The sequence below is a fragment of the Leopardus geoffroyi genome, chromosome A1 (genome assembly GCF_018350155.1).
Source record: "Leopardus geoffroyi isolate Oge1 chromosome A1, O.geoffroyi_Oge1_pat1.0, whole genome shotgun sequence".
In the NCBI taxonomy this organism is placed as follows: Eukaryota; Metazoa; Chordata; class Mammalia; order Carnivora; family Felidae; genus Leopardus; species Leopardus geoffroyi.
Genome location: NC_059326.1, coordinates 4,352,696 through 4,365,160, shown reverse-complemented (window position 1 = coordinate 4,365,160; position 12,465 = coordinate 4,352,696). Strand labels below are relative to the sequence as shown.

Genomic DNA, 12,465 nt, shown 5'->3' with positions numbered 1-12,465 from the left:
CAAGAATTTGTATTTCCGAGAAGCTCCCGATTCATGCTGAGACTGCTGGTCTTTACTTGCTTTGGGCTTCACGGAGCTGGGTAATTATTGTTCTTATTGTTCATATTTTAAGTATAAGCAGGAGACCAGACTTGACCTTCTTGACAGAAGGAAGGATCAATTTTACGGTCTTCTCTTCCTGGCCATAGTTCTGTTCTGGCACTAAAAAAGATTAAAAAGAACAGATGCGTGTGGGACCAGGCTCTAGGCTAGCCGTGTGCTTTGGGTGCACAGAGGATGGGCCCTCTGGTCCCTAGGGTGCCTTCAAGGGAACTTTCACACCGTGGTGGCTGTGCCTCAGAGTCTGGTTGGGGCTCCAGAAATTTAAATTTAAACCACCGGATGCATCAATGGATAAAGGACGAGTGAATGAACTAACGTCAAGAAATAGGAGCTCTATACATAGCTGAACCCTGGGGTGAGGCAGTGTAGCCTCCCAGACTCTGAGACTTGAGCCACAGTTTTGTACTTTACAGGGGGCTTGGCATTTGTTATGAGACCGACTGCTTTGTCTTTGTTGTAGTCCTGCCAAGCCAGATCTTATTTCTTCAGAAATAACACAAGGATTCTTATTTTTAAAGATCAAAGATAGTTGTGGAAAAACTCATAATGAATTATTCAGAGGCATTAGGTCACCATAGCTAATTATTGGCATCTTAGGCTCCCGTTGTAGAAACAACATTTCTACCATTTTCCTCTTTACCAGCGGGGATAAATACCCACAGTGTCTTTGTGTATTTTAGAGCGAGGGTGAATCTTTGAAATAGAAATACCACCACACTAATAGTATAGGAAGCATAATTAGAATAATAATTAGAGTAATTGCTTCTTGGACACTTTCTAAAAAATTTTTAATGTTTATTTATTATTTTGAGAGGGAGAGAGTAGCGGGGAGGAGCAGAGAGAGGGAGACACAGCATCTGAAGCAGGCTTCAGGCTCCGAGCTGTCAGCACAGAGCCTGACATGGGGCTCGAACCCATGGACCGCAGACCACGAGATCAGGACCTGAGCTGAAGTCAGATGCTTAACTGACTGAGCCACCCAGGCGCCCCCTCTCGGACACTTTTAGTAATGACCATCTTCTCAATTCATTCCTCCCTTGTTCTGTCTGTACCTCTTCTGTGGTTCTTGGGGCATTTCCCCTTGCATTGCTGGTGTCCACATACATCCCTTTTCCTGTTCCTGGTAGCGGGAGCCGGAAGGGTCCCCAGCTGCTTAGTAGGGTCCCTCGCGCACAGCGGGATGCTCGGCGAAGATGAGCCCAGTGGGTCGGTCTCCCTCCCAAACCTGACTTGCCTTCACGGCTTTGTCCGCTTCCCTGGGCAGAGCTCTGCTCTGTACACTCGGAAATCAGCCAGCGTCAAGCCAGGGCTGCTTCAGACTTGGCAACCGTCGATACGAGACAAAACCCCTGCAGGTGTGTCTGTAAGAGAAACCCAGGCTTGGGCTTAAATTATCTGACATATAACGTTCATCCAGTAAATGTCATTTTGAAATCAATCTGCATTGGTGTTTTGTAACCTTGTTCAAAACAGTCTGCCCTTGTCGAGATATCGATGGCTTTAGAACACCATGTCTGAACAGCTCTACACTAAGATCGCTCGAAAGGCTGCAGACGGCTAAGCTTTGTTAAGGGTACGACTAGATGTACTGTTGTGTTTAATGAAAATGGCTCTGTGAAAACAGTACCGAGAGCAGGACATACCTGGAAAGGAGCAAAGTAGAAACTTGCCTCTTCTTGCTGTAGGAAAAGAATTTTGCAGGGGAGCAGCGTGGGGTTCGGGCCCGGGATTGTTTGGCATTTCCAGTGTGGACTCTTGTGCGAGGCTGGCCTGTCTTCCGTCTGCGGCTTGGCGGAGAACGGCAGGTGGTTTGCAGCCGAGAAGGCAGAGGGGCTTCAGGATGTGCTAATGCAGGGGGGACGCTAGAGAAAAGTGTCCCTCTGGAACTCGGCCCGTTTGTTTCCTGGCACATTAGTGTGTTCGCGCTCATGAGCTCCATCAGCTCGCATGAGTTCGAAACCACCGCTCGGACCAAGGCACTCAACTGGGGGGGCCGAGGAAGCAGCCGGGGGCTGCTGGAGACCAGTGTCCAGAAAACCTGGGGGGCCTGCTGGCCTCTGGAGAGGAGAGTGCCAAGACGGGATTTAAAGAACTGAAAAGAAGCTTTCCGAAGGAACTGTGTATAAAGTTAGGATCAGCAGGAAATGTAAAGATTAATGAGAATGATAACAGCTGCATTTGTGCATTTTTAAAGAAGCTTTATTTGTAATAACTTTTCTTTTACATACGGTTTACGTTTAATTTCCGTAGCAAACTATTTCCCAACTGGTGTCCTGTATATTAAATCTCTTGCTTCTGTAAAGATGTATTAGGGAGTGGAAACATGTTCTGTGCTCAAATAATTTGGGGAAATGAGTGTAGAAATTAATTAAGATTTCTATCCTCAGAAGCGAGGACTGCTCATAACTTTTAATATGCTGATTTGAATTGGGAATCTGCAGGAAAGAAATGTATTTGGGGGGAATCTCATCGACCAGTCTGACCTGCTTTTATCACTGTGTCTTTCTCCACAAAGCAGGGCCTCCCCTCAGTGAACACGGGCCTGGGACTCGGCCAGTGCCCAGCGAAGGTCGAGGAACTTCACACGCAGTTGGATTCCCTAGATACAAAATGACGACTGTAGGAAGAGTCTCTCACTTGTTTGGTTATTTAACTCATTTTTAAAAAAATTTTTTAATGTTTATTTATTTTTGAGAGAGGGAGAGACAGAGTGCAAGCTGGGGAGGGGCAGAGAGAGAGAGACGGAGACACAGAATCCGAAGCGGGCCCCAGGCTCCCGACATGGGGCTCAAACTCACAAACCGTGAGATCGTGACCTGAGCCGAAGTCGGACGCTCAACCGGCTGAGCCTCTCAGGCGCCCCTATTTGACTCATTTTTAAGGACACATCTATAATTCCCTTCAGGAAGAGATGTGCATGGTGCTGTCTGTGGGACACTTTGAATGAAAAGCTTTATTTGTCTGTTTTTTCGTCTGTATACAGAGATTCATCGTTTTTCTATCTAAAACTGTGGGATCGCAGGCCTAACCTCCATGCTGACCTCATTTTATCTTCCTGCCTTTCCTTCCCCATCTTAACTTCATCATCTGTTAATTAAACGCTAATTAATATTCACTGAAATTTTTATTATCACTGCTCATCCTTTTTTGGGAGGAACTTGTTGGAGTGTTAATAAAATTTTGCAAAGGGTTAGTTTTACCGCCAAGCGGCATTATACCTGAATTACGGTGTTGAATGAGGAGAGATACCTAAGTGAACTGAAAATAAATTTAAATCCTGTGGCTTAAAGAATAAAATGACAGAGATTTAAAGCACCATCTCCTTTAGGTTGACCAAAAGGGTCAAACTGCGTGGATTCCCATGCTGTTTACGGATGCGGTCTTTATACACTTTAAGTTCCTTTGTGAGGTTGCTTACCTTATATTTCAATAACAGCAGTAGTCAACAGATAGTCAATGAGGGTTAGATACTGCATGTGATTCACATTCATAGACTTCCAAAGGAAATGAAATGGTAAAATACACAAATACATGATCTCAGTATATACTAAAAGCACCAATATATATAATGATCACTCAATATATATTAAAAGCATCCATTCACTCAATAAATTCTTAGTATAAGGTGGCATTATAGGTACCATCCCCTCATTGGTAATTTAAAAATAATACTAAAAAAAAAAAAAAAAATACTAACAGGGGGCACCTGGGTGGCTCAGTGGGTTGAGCGTCCGACTTCGGCTCAGGTCATGATCTCACGGTTCATGGGTTCGAGCTCCGCGTTGGGCTCTGTGCTGACAGCTCAGAGCCTGGAGCCTGCTTCGGATTCTGTTTCCCCCCCACCTCTCTGCCCCTCCCCTGCTCATGCTCTCTCTCTGTCTCAAAAATAAATTAAAAAAACATTAAAAAAATGTAAAAATAATACTACCAGGGTCTCCTAGAATATAAATTCCTTATAAATTCCTTGAGAACTGAGATTTTTATCAATCTTATTCACTGATATATCAACTTTGCCTGTCACATGATGGGCAGTGAATAAATATTTGTTGAGTGAACTGCCTTTCGGCTAAAACCTACTAACTGATACTCGTAGATGCCTGCATTGCAAGTTTCTTCATAATAATCTTTAACGGTGTCTGTGCCTGACTTAGTGGAGAGTAGTTCACCCTTTACAAAGCTCTACTGCCTTTCTTTTTCCTTTGGGAGCTAAAAGCCTAAGTGGTATTAGTGATGAAAGTCTGAACGGTTGGGCACGTCGAAGGTACACAGGGCACCGCTTCCAAGCTAACCACAGGCGAAAAATAAAACCCTAACTTTTCTTGAGCTCTTACAAGAGTTGAGGTCACAGGCCCGTGAAGTGGCCTGAATCCCAGAGATGCAGAGTGGCTCACCTGTGGCGAAGCATGGCGGAAGGCCAGGCTGCCTTGCAGAGGGGTAAGGAAAAACCAGAGAACATCTTCACAGATTGTTGGGGGCCGAGTGTGGGCTGGCCTGTCAGTCCGGAAGAGCTGAGGGCCCTGATATAGAGGGAGTTTGCACCCCGCTGTAGGCCGTCACCAGGTGTGCTGAGAACCTGTGGGTGCGGGGTGGGAGACCACCTGGGGCCACCCTCAGTGTTGCAGGCCTATAGGAGGTGACTGGCGGCTGTGCAGAAACAGCACAGAGCCCTGCCTCCTTGGGCAAAGATCAAGAAAGCAACAGAATCAGACTCAGGGACTTGAGAATAACTAAGAACTAGCACAGCTTTAAAGGAACTATCAGAAGACAGGGATGTCAATCAGTCTGTTGAAGGAAAAGGTGGGCAACCTGTATGAACAGACGAAACAGGAGGTGGTGAGTGTGCGACCCGCCCAGATGGAAATGCGGGAAGTAAAGCCATGAGGTCATATGAGAAGAATTCCTTTGAGGGGCTCATCCGTACACTTGACACAGCCGAGGGAAGAATGCGAGCTCTGTGAACTTAATGGGAGGTCAGTAGAAATTACCCAAGCTGAAGTACAAGGGGGAGGAAAGAAGGGACAGAACAGAGCATCCAAGAACTTCGGGGCACATGGAGCTCCACAAAGGAGAAGAGAGAGCTAATAAGGCAGAAGAACTGTTTGAAGGGATAATGGCTGAGGATTTGCCCAAAATAATGAAGACCAAGCCAGAGATCCAGGACGCTTTGAGAACCCAAGCGGGACAGGTAACAAAGAGAACACACCTAGAGACTCCATAGTCAAAAATAAAGAGAGAACTCTGAAGGCAGCCACAGGAAAAAATAAAGACAGCAACAGATAGAAATTACAGCAGACTCCTCACCAGAAACTATGGAAGTTTGAACTATCAAGATCCATAGCATGAGATACGTCTGGTTAAAATGTCATCAGACAAGGGCACATTTTCTGATTAGTAGCAGTGTTTTCTAAGTGAGAGCTGAACCCTACAGATGAAGAACTCAGTGTCTGATAACCAATTCTACCTAAAGTGATTTTCTGAATGAGCGTTGATGACCCCGTTTTGCGGCAGACGTTGAAATCTGGAAGACAGGCTAATGACATGTCGGTGGACTTCAGGGTCCTAAAAACCTTAAAATAATCACCACGGTGGAGAAAGTATCCTCTTCTCAAGCTGGGCAATTTGAGGAGGCACGTGTGTTTCATCACACGTGTTTGGACTAGTTCACAAATGAAGAGAAATATAGATAGGAAACTATGAGAGTACATTTCCTTATGAAGAACTTGATCACTGGGTGCCACAGGAAGAGGACTGTTGAGCCAAAATTCCTGTCTCCGAAGAATTTACGACTCTAAAACAGACCGTGTTTACAGAATATGTAGACAAAACAGTAACACGTAAATAAAATTTGTCGAAATCCATGATGATTGTATTACCCAGGGCTAGTGTAATAGGGAATAATACTACCTACCACTTAATTCAACATCTAGTCTAACATAATATGTTTTTAAGTTACATTATGTTCAGTCCTCGTCTAATTCCGCCAAAATATTAGCATCTTGCCAGCGAGGAAAGCGTGTCTTGGAGAAGTTCAGTACATCCTCCAACATTCTGCCGCTGTGCTGGTAAATGGTGCAGTTAGGATTCACACTTGGTTTAATCTGGCTCCGAAACCTGTTCTCTTTCCTTTACGCTCCAGTGAATCATAATAATGGGAGTTCAGAGGCAGGTGTTGGTTTAAGGCAGACCATGCTCTCAGCTCTCCTCTAACGAGTCTAAGAAGAAGGTTCCTGGAAGGAATGGTATTTCTGGACATGGGATGATGTGGAGTAGCCATTTTAGCAGGCAGAAGTTAAGGATGCTGGAAATACCACTCTGGAAAACAGTATGGGGGTTCTTCAAAAAATTAAAAATGGAACTGCCCTACGACCCAGCAATTGCACTACTGGGAGTTTATCCAAAGGTCATAGAAATGCTGATTCGAAGGGACACATGCACCCCAGTGTTTACAGCAGCACTATCAACAATAGCCAAATTATGGAAAGAGCCCAAATGTCCATCAACTGACGAATGGATAAAGAAGATGTGGTGTATATACACAATGGAATACTACTTGGCAGTGAAAAAGAATGAAATCTTCCCATTTGCAACAACGTGGATGGAACTAGAGGGTATTATGCTTAGCAGAATAAATCAGTCGGAGAAAGACAGATATCGCATGATGTCACTTATATGTGGAATTTGAGAAATTCAACAGATAAACGAAGGGGAAGGGAAGGAAAAAAGAGGGACGCAAATCATAAGAGACTCCTCAATACAGAGAACAAACTGAGGGTTGCTGGATGGGGGAAGGGTGAGGGGATAGGCTAAATGGGTGATGGGCACTGGGTGTCATAGGTAAGAGATGAATCACTGGGCTCTACTCCTGAAGCTAAGACTGCACTGTGTAACTAACTTGAATGTAAAAAAAAAAAAAAAAAAAAGATGCCGGAAATAGCCTGAAAGACCCAAGACAGCCGTCCAGTTGTGCCATTTCTTACATCATTCCTTAAAAAAAAATTTTTTTTCTTAGTGTTTATTTGTTTATTTTTTAGAGAGCACAAGCAGGGAGGGGCAGAGAGAGAGAGAACGAGACACAGAATCCGAAGCGGGCTCCAGGCTCTGAGCTGTGAGTGCAGAGCCTGATGTGGGGCTTGGACCCACAGACCATGAGATCATGACCGGAGCCGAAATTGGGTGCTCAGCCACCTGAGCCACCCAGGTGTCTCATGACATCATTGCTTACCCGAATTAGTCGATCTGAACTTTATTCTTGATTTGTAGCATTCTTCATATGCTAGTAGGATTCCTTTCAATCTTGAACGCAGATGGCAGCGTCCAGATCCCAAGGAGAACTGGGAATAACATGTCATCGTTGGGATCGGAGGCTTAGTGGTCCATGAACGTACTTCCTACCTTGGAAATTATGAAGATTGAAGTAGAATCTGCTAAAAAATGCAAGGGATGAGGGGCGCCCAGGTGGCTCAGTCGGTTGAGTGTCTGTCTGACCCTTGGTTTCCACTCAGGTCGTGAACTCATGGTTCGTGGGTTCGGGCCCCGCGTCGGGCTCTGTGCTGACAGTGCAGAGCCTGCCCGAGATTCTCTCTCTCTCTCCCTCTCTTTCTCTGTCCCTCCCCCACTTGTGCTGTCAATGTCATCTCAAAATAAATAAACTTAAAAATTAAAAAAAAAATGCAGTTGATAATATGGTGAAACAGTTATTTCTGATGCTATGGGCTTTTATAAATTTTTAATTTAATATAATGAAAACTAATTGCAGTACTGTTTGAGGTTCAGGTGTCTTAAATGCATTTTTATTTATATATCATTGCTCATTACCTGAAGCTTGGATGTATTCGTATTCTGTTTCTTCAGTATATGAAATGTGAGTGTCTTCACATTAGGAGACCATTGAAATATCTGTGCTACTCGGTAGATACAACCACTTCCAGAAGGACAGCAAAATTTGGTTGATTTCAATGTTGATTATCATGACTCTGGGGCAGAGGGAGAGGGAGACTCAGAATCGGAAGCAGGCTCCAGGCTCCGAGGCATCAGCACAGAGCCTGACGCGGGGCTCGAACTCAGGAACCCTGAGATTATGACCTGAGCCGAAGTCGGATGCTCAACCGACTGAGCCACCCACGCGCCCCCAGGAAATATTTTTCTAATTTGAAATTTAAGATTTAACTTCTAAATATTTTTATTAAAAAGATTCTCATATAACTTGAAAATCAATTTGTATGGTATTTAAAGTTTTGTCCTATTTTCGTTCTTGTAAGAAAAAAAGGAAGTACTTTCTAAGAGAATAATATAAACACAGGCATGCTTCATTTTCTTGTGCTTCGCTTTATTGTGCTTTTCAAATGTTACATTTTTTACAAATTGATGTTTTGTGGCAACTTTGCACCAAGCAGGTGTGCGGGTGCCGCATTTCCAACAGGGTTTGCCCCCTTTGTGTTTCTGTGTCACATTTTGGTAATTCTTGCGGTATTTCAAACTTTCGTTATTATTGAATTTGTCACAGTGAGTTGTGATCGGTGATTACAACTCACCGAAAGCTTAGAGGATGGTTAGCATATTTTAGTAATGAAGTATTTTTTAATTAAGGTGTATATATTTTGTTTTGGTTTTTTTAGGCATAATGGTATTGCCCACTCAATGGGCTACAGCATAGTATAAATGTAACTTTTGTATGCACCGGGAAACCCCAGAATTCACTTAACTGGCTTTATTGTGATAGCCACTTTGGTGTGGAGGTCTGAACTGAAACTGTGGGAGATACAGCAGCGGTGACAAGCTTACGTCCATTCCAGCCGCTGAAATGCGCTGATTAATTTCCATAGACGAAGAGCCAAAATCCATTGATCAAGAGCCACACTAGATTTTTATTTGTTTTTAAGTTTCTATTCAAATTCCACTTGGTTAGGGTACAGTGTAGTATGAGTTTCAGGTGTACGAAACAGTGATTCAGCACTCCCGTCCAGTACCCAGTGCTCCTTACGAGGGAATCCCTAGTCCCCCAAACTAGGTTTTTAAAAAATCTGTTGACACCTCACGTGCTATAAACATACTATTTAATTTGCGCCTTGGTGGATTTATGATTCTTTTCTTTGAACCAGTCTACCCCCATCGTACGTAACTTCTACTTATATTTTTGGTAAAACGTTCCTTGAATTTACTACGGAGTGTAGAGTGGGCCTTGAAGACATAATGTTGGGAGGTTTGTTTGGACCTATCCCTTGATTTTGAAATAATCGCAGATACACGGGAAGCGGCAAAAAGTAACCCGCAGGTCCCATGTCACCTTCACCAGCAATGGTACTCACTTCCTCAAGCGGTGACTTTTTGTGTCACTACAGCAGCGCACGTGTCTCCTTTTTACTACATAAGTTTTGATGAACTGTTTTTAGCTGTCCTTGTTCTTACGTGGTGTCTTTCTTTGCATCTTTTGTTTTATTGTAAACCCGACAAGGAAAGAATTAAGCCTCGTTAAATGTGTTCCTTTAACGTGTGCCATTTCTATGTGGGTTTGTCCCCGAGGGGTTGGCCTGTCAAGACTTCCGAACGGAAAGGGGTATGTTGGGTTTGGGTCTGGGATCCAGTACTTGGCATTTCCATATCGTTGTCTAGAGAGCAGAAGGAGTAAACCTTTCAAAGTTGCCTGGCCTGCTGTGGGACCCCCGGCTCGTTTCCCCATTCCCCCTCCAGCGGGGACACCCCGCCATGGGCCTTGCCACCCCTGCGTCTCCCACTGCTCACTGGATGCTCCTCCTCGTCCACCGTCCACTCCCCCATCCCCGGTGCTGCCGCACCCCAGGCCCCATTGCGATCCCAGAGCTCCCCCAGGGCTGATGATTCGGTGGAGCACTCTCCCCAACTTTCTCTAACTTCCTTAAGCCTCAGAATCCACCTCGTCCCCTAGGAGACGCCCATCCAGGGAGCCCTACACCCGAGCGGCCTCTCGCCTGTGGTCTGTGCAGCGTCCCCTTCTTTTTCAAGAACCTCAGGCTCCCAGGGCCTCTTCTCCAGTTTGTGTCCCTCTAGGCCTCATTACCTCCAGCCTGTCTTGAGCCTGCTTGTGCATTTCCCAACCTCAAACAAAAGCTTCCTCCCCTCTGCCCCCACTGCCCTCACCCTGCTCCTCTCTGCACACTTCTGGAGACAGTGCTGGGTCATATGTATTCACCGTCTCTGGGTCTCACCTCCCACTCAGCTCAAGCCTCTAGAGCGGTGCCCCTGCCCCTGTCATTCCGGCAGTTGCTTAGGTTGCTGACGTGCGTCACTGGGGCACTAACTAGAGCCTCCTGTTTTTTCCTGATCCGTTTCCGCCCTCCTATCCAGTGTCTCCTCTGCAGCCAAAGGGATCTTTCAGCAACACAAACCTGACCTTGTGACTCCTTTGCTTTAAACTCCCCAGCGGCTTACCCCGAGGACTCCCGAGGGTGGAGACCAGTGTCCCCGCTTGGCTCCTGCCTGCCTCTCCAGCCCGGTGGGACCCGCTTTTCCTGCCCACGGCCCTTTCGCCGCCTGCCGGCAGCCCTCCTCTTCTCTGCCTGGGATGCTCCTTGCTCCCGGCCGCCCATCCCTTGTCTCGTTAATGCCCGCTCGTTTTGCACATTGCACCTCTACCTGAGTTCCTCATCTAAGCCTGTCTGCGCTGTTTTCTCATACCGACCTGCATGCTTTTTCCATCTTAGCGCTCACACCAGTCGGCGACTCCTAAAAATTGTGCCTCCGTGGGTAATGCCAGCTTGTGAAGCTTGCGGGGCCGGGGCCCTGTCTGGTGGCCCTTTTGTGTCCCCGATGCCTGATACAGTGCTCGTCCACAGTAGTCTTCATTTTTGGGTAAATGAGAAAATGCCATCCTGCCACATAGACTTTTCGAGAATGGAAACAAAACTCTTAAAGCTTTGTGAGTCATAAAAAACCCAAGTGTAGCGCAAGTCCCGTCAGCGGAAGGTATCACGTAAAGTAAGGGTTTAGGGAAACCTGAACGTTCTGGTACGAGTTCTTGGCATAGATGACTTAACTGAGTCTTGACCTTTTAAAATCCCGTCTGAGGAAATTTTTGTTTCACTCAGGATGGCCGCCCCTGGTGTGAGAAAGCCCCGGGCCTTTCACCTGCACTGGAATGTGTGCTCTACAGCCTTAAACTTTCCTTTTTTCTTTTCTTTCTCTTGCCTTGTTTGCCTTTCTTACGGCCAAACAGAAAGAGGAGAGAACAGGCTTTGTTGTCTGAGCCTCCGTCACGTCCTGGTGTAGTCTTTCAGTCAAGGAGCCCTTTTAAATGATTGTTCTCGTGTTCGTTCATTTCTTCCGGAAAGATTTACTGAGCATCTGCCGTGGGGCGGGCACTCCGAGGAGATACACACCCCTAAATCGCCGTGCCCGGTGCCCCTGCCAGCAGACCGCTCCCATTGTCCTCCTTCGGTGGGTCACGTGCACAGCTGGAGTGCTGGTAACCCTCCTTCTGCCTCCCTGATGTGTTTCTCTGTAGGGAGGCTCCTCGCGTCACTTAGATTATAAGTAGAGTTGCACAGAGTGGTCACCTTTTTCAGGAAACGTCAACATTAGTGACTTTCAAGTAGAGCCAGTTGACCGACGTGCTTCCTCGACCAGATTGTTATTTTATTTCAACGTGAGTATGTGGTGCTGTGTGATGAGGCCTAATCGGTCTCAGGCAGGGAGCCCCAAAGCAGACAGGGCCATGACACTGAGCTTCCCAGTTCTGCACCTCTCTCGGGCGGGAAAATAAGAGAATGTGCAGTTCACCGTCATGGTCATTTGTTGGGACAGCCAGTCAGCTTCACTGCAGGCCGACACCCGAGAATCGTCGTCTGTTTTTTGACACTTCACTCTTTCATTCCTGTCATCCATTATTGTACGCACTTAAGAGCCAACAGAGCGCTTGGACAGGCTTCCACTGGTAACAGCGGTACGGAAGAAGCATCGGCTTTTACTAAGGCTTTCAATAGATGTTCAGAGGTCGACACTACCACGCTTTTGGCCTACGGTGCTGTCTTTGCGTGTACAGACCTTAATTTGACAGCCACTGCGATTAAATTCTATGAATTTTTGGGTCTGATGTCATTTTTAACTCTCTTGCCTGATAAGCAGCCAGTGCGGTGACTTAGGAAGCAATTGACTCACACGTGTGTTCTTTTGTTTTTCAAGTCACTGCCCAAAAATATGGTGTCTCGGCTTTGTGAGTCCAAAAAGGTGGGTGCTGCAGCCGATATGCAACTTCAGGTATGTATGTCCCTTTGTTCTCACGTTTTCCAGAGCAGTTATTCAAAATAAATATGTAACTTTAAATTCTTGCCAGCGCTCCACCTTGATTATAATAATTATGCTTCTGACACATCTTTCACCTGAGTTCAAAGA

General features: G+C 45.8%; 1 protein-coding gene across 6 annotated transcripts in view; it reads left to right on the top strand.

Moving 5' to 3' along the window:
• LOC123586716 (mitochondrial intermediate peptidase) overlaps positions 1-12,465 on the top strand; it is a 194,979-nt gene that overhangs the window by 72,412 nt on the left and 110,102 nt on the right. For all 6 annotated transcript variants that reach the window (XR_006706993.1, XM_045456167.1, XM_045456338.1 and 3 more), the window contains exon 15: positions 12,256-12,330. Coding sequence is in view for 5 of the 6 variants with exons in the window: in XM_045456167.1 (XP_045312123.1) it covers positions 12,256-12,330 (75 nt within the window). In the remaining variant the exon portion in view is untranslated. The remainder of the gene's footprint in view (positions 1-12,255; positions 12,331-12,465) is intronic.